Source organism: Epinephelus moara, chromosome 4, assembly GCF_006386435.1.
Source record: "Epinephelus moara isolate mb chromosome 4, YSFRI_EMoa_1.0, whole genome shotgun sequence".
Lineage (NCBI taxonomy): Eukaryota > Metazoa > Chordata > Actinopteri > Perciformes > Serranidae > Epinephelus > Epinephelus moara.
The window spans coordinates 8,323,122-8,337,215 of NC_065509.1; the positions used below are offsets into that span (position 1 = coordinate 8,323,122).

General features: G+C 39.4%; 1 protein-coding gene across 1 annotated transcript in view; it reads right to left on the reverse strand.

The window, feature by feature from the left end:
• Positions 1–12,125: 12,125 nt before the first annotated feature.
• The window catches only part of gabra4 (gamma-aminobutyric acid type A receptor subunit alpha4), a 38,029-nt gene continuing 36,060 nt past the window's right edge, over positions 12,126–14,094 (reverse strand). The window contains exon 9 of the mRNA XM_050042925.1: positions 12,126–12,659. Coding sequence (XP_049898882.1) covers positions 12,126–12,659 — 534 coding nt within the window. The remainder of the gene's footprint in view (positions 12,660–14,094) is intronic.

Genomic DNA, 14,094 nt, shown 5'->3' on the forward strand with positions numbered 1-14,094 from the left:
GTTTCTAACTGTTTAGTTTCCACATCTGTGCTGGTAGAGAAACCATCTGCATCTGCATATCATTATGTATATGAGCTCCTGTGAAAATCACTTGACTGTATGATTTCAAAATACAAACATATTCATACTTTAACAAAAAAGCTAAATGCTCCAGCTATAAGGTTCAAATAAAAGCATCTAAGACTGCATCAATTTTTAAACAAATTATTCAAACTCACTGCCATTTAAATTGGACAGACTAGGACATTAAAGATGCAAAGGGTAACATTTTCACCTGTTTTGGGCTGTATCTTACTCATTCATCAACATTGTGAAAAGTTCACTTGAAGCAACCAAAATAGATTTATTTGCCTCTTGGGGTGGGCGAACAAGCTGTAAACACAAAAAATGTAGGCTACATATTATCACTCTGTAAAGTTTTATTGTTGCTAATGTGTTAGCAACAACAACAACTAATGAATGCCAATGAAGACATTTATTAACGTTCACTTAGCTGTATTTCTGTCCGCCTGATGAATGTGAGTCAAACATTCACTCCCCCTTAGCTCTGTTTTGGTTTTCATCTTCTCCTGATGGAAATATCTGACTCTGTAGCCGCTAAATGCACCTCTCCATTTACCATGAGCACGACAATCTTTGTCAAAGAGCCTATAGGATTTTTTTCACTGGATTTTGGATTACTGCAGAAAAAAGCTATGTGGATAATAAAGGTTTATGATACTTACATGTTTTGTTCATCAAGATAATTCTCACAAATGAACATCACTCTCATGATTATTGAAGACTAATGCAGATGCCAGAAGTTAAAGGCTAGTTAGGCCATAAATGAACTACACCATGGATGCATGACTTAACATCTCCATCACAACAAGACTGTACAGCCACGTTCGGCCCAATTCTTCGGCCCGTTCTTATTAGCATTTTTAAGACACAGAAAAAGGCTTTAAAATCCATGTTTGTTGTAGAACAAAACATGAAAGTCTCTTAAGTTTGTGTTCAGCACAAGGTTTTTATTAAGCATCTAGCCAAAATCCCATTCAAAAAACAACACGTTCTCACTCCGACCTTGTCACATATGGACGTTTGGTCATGGACCTTCCACGTCGACATATGACAGTCAAGGTACCCTGGGTGAGTTGGTTGTTAACGTTCTGGGACGCAATGTCAACTCCAGCCTGTTACACGCATTGTCTGTTTTCAAAATACACTTGTGTACAGTGTCTTTCAAAATAATCACACCACATTGGTACAACACTGCAAATTGAGGTTTTTTTCCTTCAACAACAAACACATGTGGTTACGTTTAGCAACACACACACACGTTCTTGGGTTAAGGCAGCAAATGCATATGATTGGGTTTAGGAAATAAGAAGTGGGTTTGGCTTTATATTCAAACGGGAAGCAAACATTGGTCTACCAGGTGAAAGTTGGTGGTTGTTGGACCCATCCACATCCTCCAGCCTATTTGGACTTTTCGCTCCCTTAACTATGGTTGTTGTCCGATAAACACCGGCCACGTATCATGCCGACGTGAAAGGATGGCTTTTTTCGTCAGCGTCTAACGCTGGAAGTCACTGCCCAAGTGCCAGTATTCGTTGACTGTGGAGTGAAATGTTGCAAAAACTCACTGACTTTAAGATGAGGGAATCGGGAGTGCTAAAATGGTAACTCATTCCCAGGTTTTAAGTATCATTTTTAAGAGCACTCCAGAGATTTATTTTTTTCCACTTGGGGGCAGCAGAACAACCTAAACACAATATTATTATACTATACTATAACCTTATAAAGATGACATGGCTAACGTGCTAGGCTACACATTTAGCAGACAAGGAGCAACATTAACATTTGTGTGTCTGTTGAACTGGCAAATGTATGTCCAGTATTCATTCTCCTTTTATCTCTGTTTTGGTCTCCTCCAATGCTAAATGCTAAATGCTCCACTATATTCTCCAGCTAGTCACTAACTGTGTCTGTCTGCTGTTTGGTGTGTAGCAGGTAAAGACCAGTGGGTTTAGAGATTTTGCACTAAGAACTGCTGCCATAAGTTAGTTAGAGGAGTCAGAGTGAACCAAAACAGTAAAGTTGTGTGCCAAAACAATAGGCTGAAGGAAGCTAAAACGCTGTGAGCTGAGGGAGACTGCAGTCTTAACAGTTCTCCTCTTCAGTACATTACATACATACATTTGCAGAGTAAAAGGGGATAAGGACCTCACTTTTCCATCTTTTTACCTGTCAGGACAAGTGCTCCCTGCTTGCTCTAAAACTAAATATCTGGGACACATCATCACTGATGATATGACGGATGATGATGATATGAATAGACAGCGTTGTATTTTATATATGCAGGCAAATTTGTTGACCAGAAGATTTTCCTGGTGTTCAGAGAAGGTTAAAGTGAGTCTTTTCAGGGCTTACTGCACCCCTTTTTATACTGCGTCCTTGAGGTTAAGTTTAAAAAGGCCAACATCTGCAAACTTCAGGTTGCGTATAATGATTGTCTGCGAATTTTGCTTGGGAAACCAAGATGGTATAGTGCAAGTGAACTTTTTTGTAAAGTACAAGTTATCACATTTCATGCTCTTTTGAGACGACTGATATTCAAATGTATATGTCGACTTAACAGTTCTTGTAATGCCATTATAATGATGTTGACTAACCCTGTCCTCAGTACAGTACGATACCAATCTGCTATGTGGAAACACTGGTATGTTTGTCTGTCTTTTTTAATGGACCTGGAGTCTAAATAAAAAGGTTGATTGATTGATTGATTGATTGACATAGTTGTCAATTTTATATACAGTATATGTATATTAATTAGTGCAGCTTTAATGGTCTGAATCAAACAGTGGAGAAAGTGATGCAACTGCATTTTGAGTCTAGTATTTATTGCCCCTGTAAGTAGATCTATAATTAACATAACCATTTGTCAAGAGACAGATATTAAAGCATGGTTTCTCATTATGCAGTTTTCTTTTTTCCCTCAGTTTTTACCGGCGGGATGCCAACAGTAGTCACCAGCTTCACATGTGATGAGCAGTGACACAAAACTGGCAGGCTAACCTACCAGCTGCTCTTGTCCATGGACACAGGGAAGGGATGGGGAAGGAGAGGCTTTCAGCTTTGTCTCATCTGCTGATCTTGTTAACCACTTTAGAGGTTTGTAGTGACATTTTTTTTACCTCTATTTTGAACATCTTGATACTAAAGGAAACTGTTATTGTTTAGACCACAGCTGATAAACTCTAACACTGAAGAACAGTAAAAAGGCCTCTAAATTGTCAGTGGCCATGTTGGTTGTGTAAAATGATATTTTACATACATAGCCCCTTTAATGTCCAACCTTTCAGAATATATCTTGCTCGCGGGCTCAAGCCCAGTGCTACCTCCCATGTTAACGTTAACAAGACCTGAGTCAGGCAATCAATTTTTTAAAATGTATTTCCTGTTAACTCAGTAAACATCTGCTTATCAGATTAGCCCTCTATCTTGCTGGCATGCTTTTAGCTAAATGTACCAAGCAGCTTATCCGACGTTCTTGGCCAGCAAATAGTTTAATGTAATCACTATATCATAACACGGAGCTTCCAGCTGTTTCAGTTATATTGCTGGCACATTAACATACAGCATTGCTTCTTCTCTGCTGACAAACTTGTGAAAGCAGCAGACGAGAGATTTACATGGTGAATATTTAGTGCTGTATTTCTGTCAAGCTAACTGAAAAAGAGTTTCTCAGAGATGATATGATGTGACACTAGCTCAAGTGTCAATTTTAAAAACAAATCAATAAATGTATATAAACAATTTGTCACATCACTATGCTGGCCTAGTAATGAAACCTCAGAGAAGAAGGCTGCCCTCAAATGCGGTCGTGTTTACTGTATTCGTGAAAGTGTGTTTCGTTGTGTTTAGAAAGGGTTAATCGGTTATGAAAAGTCATAGAATTTTGTAGTGTGTAATGAAATTGTTGCAGATAACCTTCTACCCAATGTAACATAACCACAAATTAATTTTCTGTAGCAGCTGACATAGCTTAGCTCTAATATGCATCAATCACATTTCTTCACACATTTTTAGAAATGACTGAGGCCATGAAACTTCATCTCTTCAGTGATATATTTTGATTTTGGTCATATAGAGTTTTTCTTCGTAATTATATAGGCTAACAGTCTTAGGAAAATACAGTACTGTACTGTCATTATAACTTTGCTTTTCCTGCGGTAGCCTATGTTATCCACTGGCTAGCTTGCTAAATTGTTAGCTTCAGTGTCTTCTAGATGCCTATAGTGGCGTCCATGTTGCCATTGCCCTTCCAGCGGTGTTCTCTTAATACACAAATTGAACTGTCATTTTCACTTATTGTTCACAAGTTCAATCAATGAACAAACCATAAATGTTAGCACTGACATTGACTTTTGACAACAAGCTTACTGTGGGCTAGATGCTTTGCACCAAACACCAGATAGACAAAGTTAGTGACTGGCTGGTGGAGCATTTAGCATTGGTGGAGACCAACACAGAGGTTAAAAGATGAATGAATATTGGACATACATTTACCAGTTCAACAAACACATGAATGCTTATGTTGCTCCACTTTTGCCATATAACATTATAAGGTGAGGTTGTGTTTAGGTTGTTCTGCTGCCCCCAAGTGGCAAAAAAATGAACACTGCTTGTCTAAGATTGTCATACACATGGTAAACGTCCACCAGTGCAATTGTGATCTTAACTAATCCATCAACAGACTGACACAACAGCAATTTGACATAGACTACACACAAATGGTCTATGTCTCCTGGTTGTGTCATATAGTCGACTGTTCAGCAGTATATTTCTTACCAAATGAATTTACAACGTAAGGCAGGGATTTGTCTAACATGTTTAATCATGTTTCCTCAAAACAGAGCATTGGATAAGGACTAATAAATGAAACATTAGTTCAAAAAATACTTTTATCAGCATATTGACTTCAACAACTTGAGAGGACAAACAATTCAAGTTGAAACGATGTACAGTTAGTACCATAGTTTGTTGTCACCCTTTAGATAAATTCAACGTGGCATCAATACGAAGTTACACAATACACAATTTTAATTGTCACAAGTCTGTTTCATTCAGGCAACGTTGCAGAAAATCACCAGCAAACCTGTGCATTCAAAGTTCTGCACTTCTTTTCAAATATTATTACAGCTCGAGGGTCTGTTAGTGTTTGATTATGAGTTGAATCAATTAAAGTGTTTATCTTAAATCCTTACATAATGAAAAAGCATTGTAATGAGTCCTTTGGTGCAGTTTAGTTTATGTAAGGAAGCAAGTTAAGGTTGTGTACACACTGTATGTTGTGTTCTATGCACTTGTTTACATTATTGCTGTCTTTGTGTGGCTTATCTAATACTCTACATATTGCTGTAATTGGTGCTCCTACTATTGAGTCATATTGTTGAGGGATTCATAAAAATCACAATGCCACAAATCATTGTTCTGTGTCACCAGTGCAAACATGCACCTACAGGTTATGTAAGTAAATTTCGTGACACTACGACAAACAATGGGAATCATGTCGTCCTGCTTCACTGGTAAGTTCATTAACCCCCAAAATGATTTGCACATGTGCTAGAGAGTGTAATACAAATTAGAATGTATTATCCCATTAACTACCAAGGGCCTACACATTAATTATCTTGGCCTATGGCATTCCAAAAACTGGGTTAAGTGAGGTCTTATTACACGTCAAACCATTCAGATACACAAGCTGCATGAAAAGTGTGTCAAAAAGAATGTTAAAAAAAGATTAATGGGAACTTTAGGTAATGCCTCCAAATATTTTTTTACATGTAACGCATAAAGTATCAGACACAACAAGTAACAGTAGGATTGGGATGAATCCTTAATTGCAAAATTGTAGTCAAAACATAACCAAAATACACCCCGGTATGTCTCTTAGCTGGAGCCCAAATAGGTTATAAGACACTGGACTGAGCCCAAAACACCAAAATACAGTACATAAAAAATATGATCAAATTTGGGAATAAAGTTGAGGCCTTTTCCTGTCTAACGCTTCTGTGTTTACATCATGAAATCCCAGATACTCACCCTACATCAGTGACCCCCTCTCTCTCTAACGGGCGAAATTTAGCCTGAAGGATTCTCATCTCTGAAGACAGATGAGTGATGAGAATAATAATATGGAGGGGAGACCTACATTGTTACTGTGCTAATCTCTTGAGAGTGGCTGGTGAAATGAAACCATTCCTCATGTTGCTTGAGCCCGTGAATCCCCCACTCTCAGAGCACAAGCCTAAAACAATAAAATACCATCTATAGATCTTTCACCCTAAAACAAGGAAATTACACATTAACCTATCTGCAAAATCAGCCTGTATTAACACATTGTGCTGAGAGCCATCTGATTGTGATCATCTGAAGTCATTTGGATAAGGAAATCACAGTATGTTGCGCCCTCTAGTGGTTCATGCCACTCAGGATGTTAGAACTGAAATGCTCTGCGCAGTGTGATCACACAATTTTCCCAAATTTCTTGTTTGTGCCATTAAGAGTGTGAACAGATCTCATCTCTGACATCAAGGACTTAATTTTACACTCAGTTTGACTCTGTACATAATGTTTCAGGTTGATACCTTCCTCTGTGGCCATGCTTGACTAAGACAAAGATATAAAAAGAGAGGTTGGGAGAGTAAGACACCTCTGCAGATAACTGAGCTCCCGCTTAAAAAACCTCCTCAACAATGAACACTGAAGGCATTCTAACCAGGAGAAGTTTCAGATGGTTGCAATCAGCAATCCTCACTGCTAGATGCCACTAAACCCCCCTTAAATCTTACACACTGCTTCTTAATGATCATTTTTTCCCACTTTGAACAAGTACTGTACTGACTGGAAATGGGCACATTATTACACTATATCACTGTCTTGATCACATTTACATTATTTCATGATATTCAAAATGCTCTCTTGCCACTGTGCATAAAAATATACAAGTTTCAAAGTCACTCTGTTATGAGGATAAACTGTATATTTTTATATAAAACAAGGTGAGTGCGATCACCCTTACAGCCAGTACGTTTTGTGTCTTTAAGTCCCATATGAATTAAAGACATAACATAAAGGCAGCCTTGCTTCGTCAGCACAAAACACTGGACTTAAACAAAGTGAAACACACTTTTGGGCCTCTAATAAAAGAAGCAAAAAAAAGGTTAGTTTAGTGGTCTGTTTCAAAATTCTGAACACACTTCCGCCAGTTTAACTAGCTCATGTGAAGTCAGTAGGGTCAGTGATCAATGACGTTAATGAAAGACTCCCATTCTGTGCTTTATTGTCGGTTCACTGTTATAATTTGGAGCCAGTCATGAGCAGTAGAATCCCAAATGTAATAGTGTCCTGAGCCTGTAATGTTCTTTTTTCAGTGCCTCAGTCCTCAGTGAAAATCAACAGTTGTGTGACCAGTCATCCATACAAGACAAGCAGATGCTGAATTACACTCTCGTCGTCATGTTAATTAATAAACCTGACTGGCAATAAGCTGGATTGCTTTTTCCACTGTGCCATTCAACTCCTGCCTGCTCAAAATGAATAGAAGAGCACGTCCTCAAATAGGATTGTGTTGAAAATAAAAAAAGGGGTCAGTTGAGCCACTAGAGGGAGCGTTACGCCACAATTTACTTCCAAAGTGCTCTAAAACTACAATGAATGCCCCATTTTACCCAGCCATCTGCACTCTGTAGCTTGTGAAAAAGCTATTTTGATGCCATTGAACTATTTAAACAGCTGAGATGACAATGATTAATTGAGAGCTTGATCCCAGGATGCGGTTGAACTTTTCCACAAACGTGCAACTTGTCAGCTTTCAAAATGGCAGCGTGAGCGTGTGGAGCATCTTTAACTATCTGTCTGTCATCTAGAACAGCATGTTTGTCAAGAAAAAAAGAAAACCCACAACCTGGCGTTGGCAGCTCCATCAATCATGCGCACATTTAGAGGCGCAGAATCGCGCCACATAAACACTGAACATCAATCTGTTGTTGACAGGGTCCTCATTAGCACATGGATGTTCTGTGTTTTTTATGATGAGATGTATTTTGTACACTGTTGTGAGAGACAGAGGGAGAGAGCGAGGGGGAGTGAGGCCAACAGGGAGGTAATAACGGCAAAATCAATTTCACACATGACTGCGTTTAGGAGAGGTGAGTGGCGGCGGGCATCTTGATCTGTCCATCAGCCTGCGTGTTTGTCGCCACTGTGGCTGCATCATAACTCCTGTTAGACTAACCAATCGACGAGGGCCAACAACCATGACTGCATGGATGATGTGGCTATTAGAGCAAGGAACCAGGCACCCGCTGCATCATGAATCCCCACACGCGCCCTGTCCATATGACATCTCTGTCTGCAGAGGTGTACAGTAGAGCTGAGCTCATCCACCGACTCTTTAACCTTCAACTTTTACACAACCTCCAGTGAATAATAAATTAGGCCATGAGGAAAAACACTCTATCAGTCAAGCAAGACTTTTGTGATTCCTTTATCAAAACATACTGAGGACAATATCGTGTTAATTATCTTCTAACCAGATGTTTCAGGACCTCTGTTCCTGATTAATGTACAAAGAACTTTATATGTAACATACATCTGTTGAAGTCGTCTTTGCACTTACACACAGCAGGTAATCACTGAATATGTCACTTTGTCCAGAGGACGGACACAATGACAATAAATCCCCTGCTTCACCTCTACCAGTCAGTGACACAGAACAAGACACAGCAGAGAGGACGGTGTCCTGACGTCATGTTTGTGATATTTAGATAATGATGCCCTTCACACATTCAAAGATTCAATTATCAGCAGTCTCTTTCATTACCCCTGAGGGTCACCCAAGTGCGAAACTGCACACGGTCCTGATCACGCAGGAGGCTATTTTCAGTGACTTTTTGGCCATTTTCAATACGGTTCTAGGTTTTCTGGGCTATTTCTACATTACCTGGAGGACAAGTAAAAATGTGATGTATTTTGTGTCCACAGAGATCAATAGGATTTTTAAAAAGCACAAATTTCCAACACCCGTGACCACATACACACATACACTCACACATTACCACTTTTTGCCAGTTGGCACAAACAATTAATCAGCTGTGCTTTGGCTCATGATGACCAGTCTTTCCACAACATCTTGGTTCTGTAAATCCATATACAAATTATTTTTGCTGTAGACCACTCCCATCACGCAAACACGCTTGAACACAATGCTAAATTTCAGCCTCTTAGGGCAAAACCCTTGGGTGCCAAAGGGTGGGGAAATTTTCATGGACTGACCGACCAACCAACAGAGCGAGCTATAGAGCTAGTTAAAAATGCTGTTAAACAAAAAGTTCGACATGTTGGGGAAATATGCTGATTCGCTTTCCTGCTAAGTGTTAGATGAAAAGATTGATACCACTCTCATGTCTGTACCCTGAAGATGAAGCTACAGCAAGAAGCCAGTTAGCTTAGCTTAGCATACAGACTGGAAACAGGCCTGCTAGCTGGCTTCCTGGAGTCTACTTAGAGAAGTTAGTGAGCTTTACGATGCTGGTAGACAGATTTTGCAACCAGATTTCACAGAAATACGTGAAATGACCACAACCTCTTAACACCACATTATACGGTGGCAGCAAGTAATGTTTTAAATTACAAGTTGGCAGGAGCGTAAAAATAGACATAAAATTGAAAAATAATAGAAATAAAAAATAGAAATCTTTTTATTTTCTGAAATAGTCAGTAGCTATCTAAATCAAAATTATATGCTTTTTCTATACGGGCTATAAAATATACTATAAAAAACTATTCAGTTAAGTGATTGATTTCTTACTTACAGTGGTATTTTTGTCAGATATGCAATGATGAATGCTGGGTAATATGTATGTTGATGTTGTCTAATGTCAAGCCTCTATTTGTTCCAAGACAATACGTGCATGATAGCGCACACTAGGGTCCGTCATAACTTTCTTACACCACTGCAAGGTGGTGGTACAGTTGGGTTTAGGCACCAAAGCTGCTTGGTGAAGTTTCGAAAAAGGCTGTGGATTCCATTAAAAGAAGTACATTTGTTAGCTACGTATGGGACGTTACATAACTATGTAAAGTGCCTAAGTCCGTTAAGTTAAAATAACTCACATTGACTTTTGGTTTCACACAGGACACAATCCTCTTGGGTGAAAGTCCCTTGTTTGTTTAACCCATCAACCACCCGACCGCCTCCGTACACAGATTTTTTTGTTCTTTACAGTACGTATTGGGTTGTAACATCAACCACCGCCCATTGCATGATGTTGGGAATTGGTGTGTCTACCACAACCACGCGTTGTTAAGAGGATGTGGTCATTTCACATATGTCTGTGTGACCAGGTTGGGATTTTGTTACCTTTAGACCCATTAAGGCTACCACTTTCCCCCATTTCCAGTCTTATTCCTAAGCTAAGCCAATACAAGTGGTATCAACCATCTAACACTCAGCAAAAATGAAAAAATGAAAAAAAAAAAAAAAAATCAAAAATGACATGATAAACAACCCTAACCCTACCCCTAAACAGAAAGAGCAGGGTTGAGGCAGTGCTGCACTTAGACTTCTATTAGGGGTTTTTCTTGCTGGTAATGTAGTGTGACTACAGTAAATCCCATTACCCTGACTGGAACTGCCACAATTAACAGTAGCTGAATGAATAATTGAAAAATTGTTCTACTTTACTGTCCTTTCCTTTTTTTTTCAACCTTAAAAATGTGGCGTGTTTCAGCTCCACTGCAGCTTTGATAACAACACTGTTTAGGCTCTGCTCCACAGACCTTATCCACTTACATGAAACATTTCCCAAGATTAACACCGTGAAATGCGGTGAAATAATGTAATACGTGTTCAAACTGAAAGGGTATAGAAACACCTAAAGCAGGTCACATCTGTTAGACACAATTTAAGACAGCGGATGACAGCAGTGAGCTCCTGAGTCTCTCCCCTGGAGCAGTTGTTGAACCATTCGGTCACATTCCTCTTTGTACATGCCAAAATGTCCCTAAACAAACAACCAACTCACTATTTTATTGCTGCAGTGACCTGCTGGCGAATAGCTTTCGTTTCTGTTCCCTCATGCTAGGACTGTATTTTAATCACTTGCACAATCTTTGTCTACTATTTGGCAACCCATTGTGGCTGGAAAGAAGCTTAAATCCTACTGTTACATGAATTAATAACTTGTCTTTACTGCTTTCTACTCGACTGATCCCCAAATTTCATCTTCAGTATTTCAGTATTTCCAGATTAGTAAATCCATCTTGTATAAGAAAGATGCTTTGCAAGTAGGTACTGTACAAGAGAGGCTTTTCAGGGCTGATGTAGTCCCAGCCAAAGCTCCACTCAGCCTGGCTTGAGGACTTTGATTCTGATCAAAACCTATCTATGTTGTTTAGTTATCTGGCCTGTATTCAGGAAATAATGCTTTTTTGTCTAAAGTGAAAATCCAAGAACACCACTACTGCCAGAGTCCATTTGTTTTCTCAGGTAATTCAACTTTGCATCATCTAGCCTGCTGGCACCAAAGCAACAAGTCTTATTATTCAAATGAAAGTACACTGTATTCATTAAATATAAATCAGTTTATCCTATTAAATTCATATATTTACATAGTGTAGGTGTAGTTCATTTGAGGACGGTGGTGTATACATCTGAACTTCTTGCCAGGTGCAGGGTACAAAAATAGGAAAATGAAAAAATCCCAATGCTTTATCTTGACTGCAGGCCAAAAGGGATCATGAGGCAGTTGAAGCCAATGATGCAGACCTTTACAGTCAGACGTAGCACGATATAAAGAGGACAGTAGCATATTCCAGTGTGCAGGTGTTCTTTCTTATGTTGAGTCAGATATTTCTAATTTGGTTGATTTGTTCCCATGCTTGCTCTTCGAGGACCTTAGGAAGAAACGAATAAATGTGCTCTCCAGGATACGGAAGTGCTTGGCGAGCACATTTTGTTTATCTGTTTGGCAAGAACAATAGTTTCCTCTTATTGTTTGCAAACTCCCATAATCCATATTTGCTTTCCATCTGTTGAAAGAAATAGATCTTTGCTCTCGTTGCCAGAGCAAAGTCTAGCCACCTTTATCCACCATCGTGTCCTTTGATAAGTAAACCACCCAGTAGACCATATTAAAAGCCCCGAAAGACACTGGGAACAGGATCCGTGCATACTTGTCAATTTTGCTGGTTCCGCCCATACCAGCAGTGGTGGGCTGGGAGCACGGCGTCTGCTTTAGCTCCAGTTTGTTCCCCATCATCTGGATGCGTTCCAGCTTGGGCCCCAGCAGATGCTGCAGAGACGAGGAGCTGGCGTTCTGCTTGCACGGCGTCCCCGCCATCACGTCTGGTGTGGAAGCAGCAGCCTGGGGCGTACTCTTCACCAGCTGGGCAGAAGATGAGGCCACGCTGAGGAGGCTCTCAGACTTGGGGCTGGAGCGGGACAGGGTGGACGAGCTGCCGTTGGCTCCGCTGGCTAGAGGTCGCAGCGGTCTCGCTCTGCCCACTCCTGAGATGTTGGTGGTGGACTGAGCTCTCTGGTGACTGCTGGACTCTTGGTGGGAGATATAATTCATCCGTTTTCTCAGGTTACCATTGCTATCAGGATTCTGCAGAGACAGAGGAAAAAAACAACAATAAATTATCTGTGTATTGGAGGTGCACTGATGTAGAAGTTTACAGATATTGGTATTTAAAAAAGTGTTCCTTGTGTTTAAGCTCATTAACAACTGGGGTGTGAATGTTCAACAGTAGAACCTGATCAATTAACCCTCCAGCCAATATTATCGGCCATTTCAGCTAATCACGGCTGTATTGGTATTGGAACATATGTTGGCCAATAAGTAAGAAACTGACTGCTCAGTTTGGCAACTGTAACTAGGCACAGCAGATCTGTAAAGCTTTGGAATGAACACAACATGTAATTGGTGTGCATGCATGGGGCTACAGTAATCAGTATAGAGTGAATCACCATGACGTTGCACCATTAACAACAGTCACTTCTGGGTAGACAACTGGCAATTGATTTCAACTGCAGACATAAGTCAAATCAGCAAATTTGTTTATTTCTGTTGCCATTTTCAGCTGTAACTAATGTTTAAAGATATTTATTAGAACATGGTGGTCCAACCTATCTGATGTTTCTGTTGTGGTTATTTTATGTATTGTGTTGCTTTGCTAGCATCTTTGACAAACCAAATCTACGAACATGAAAGCTAAGCAATGTACTGCAGTGGATGGGTGCACTGAATAAATATCAGTTTAAATGTACATTATATTTGGAATATTTTCTCTACTTCACCTTACACGCTAACCAGTCGAGGCAGCAGGAAGACCTGCAACTCCTGTGTTCTGCAAAGTAAAATTACTGTTTTTGTTAGTGGAGTCTGGTGGCTTTGAGATAACGGTTTCAGTTTCCTATTGGACAAGGCGACAGCAACAGTGGCAGGAAGTTACGATGAGCCCCAGTGTACACTATTTTGATGGGTCCTAATGCATGCTATTGTCCATGTGTTGTCAAAGTAAGTAGGAAAAGAATCATTTAATTGAATAGTTTTTTATGGTACATAAATAGATTTTATAGTTCACTTAGAAAAAGTGCATAATTTTGTTTTAGATAGCTACTGACTATTTAAAAAGAATAAAAAAGGAAGAGAAAAAGAAAACCATGATGCAGTTGGGTTTGCCCTTTTGGGGGCATACATAAAATAAACATGGCACCCTTTTCATATATGTATATATACATGTATGAAAAGGGTGCCTGTGTGTGTGTGTGTGTGTGTGTGTGTGTGTGTGTGTGTTGCTCTGTATGTTATTTTATGCTCTGTACAGTGACCTTGGGTGTTTTGAAAGCCACCTTTTTAAATAAAATGTATTATTATTATTAGTAGTAGTAGTAGTAGTATTATTATTATCATTATTATTATATTTATGCCCCTGGACAGCGAGGTAAAGTGGTTAGAATATCCTTAATAGAGCATACCATTAAATTGATAGTGAATTTTTAGGTGGGATTTTTTTTGGTGGCTATAAACTAACCAGTCT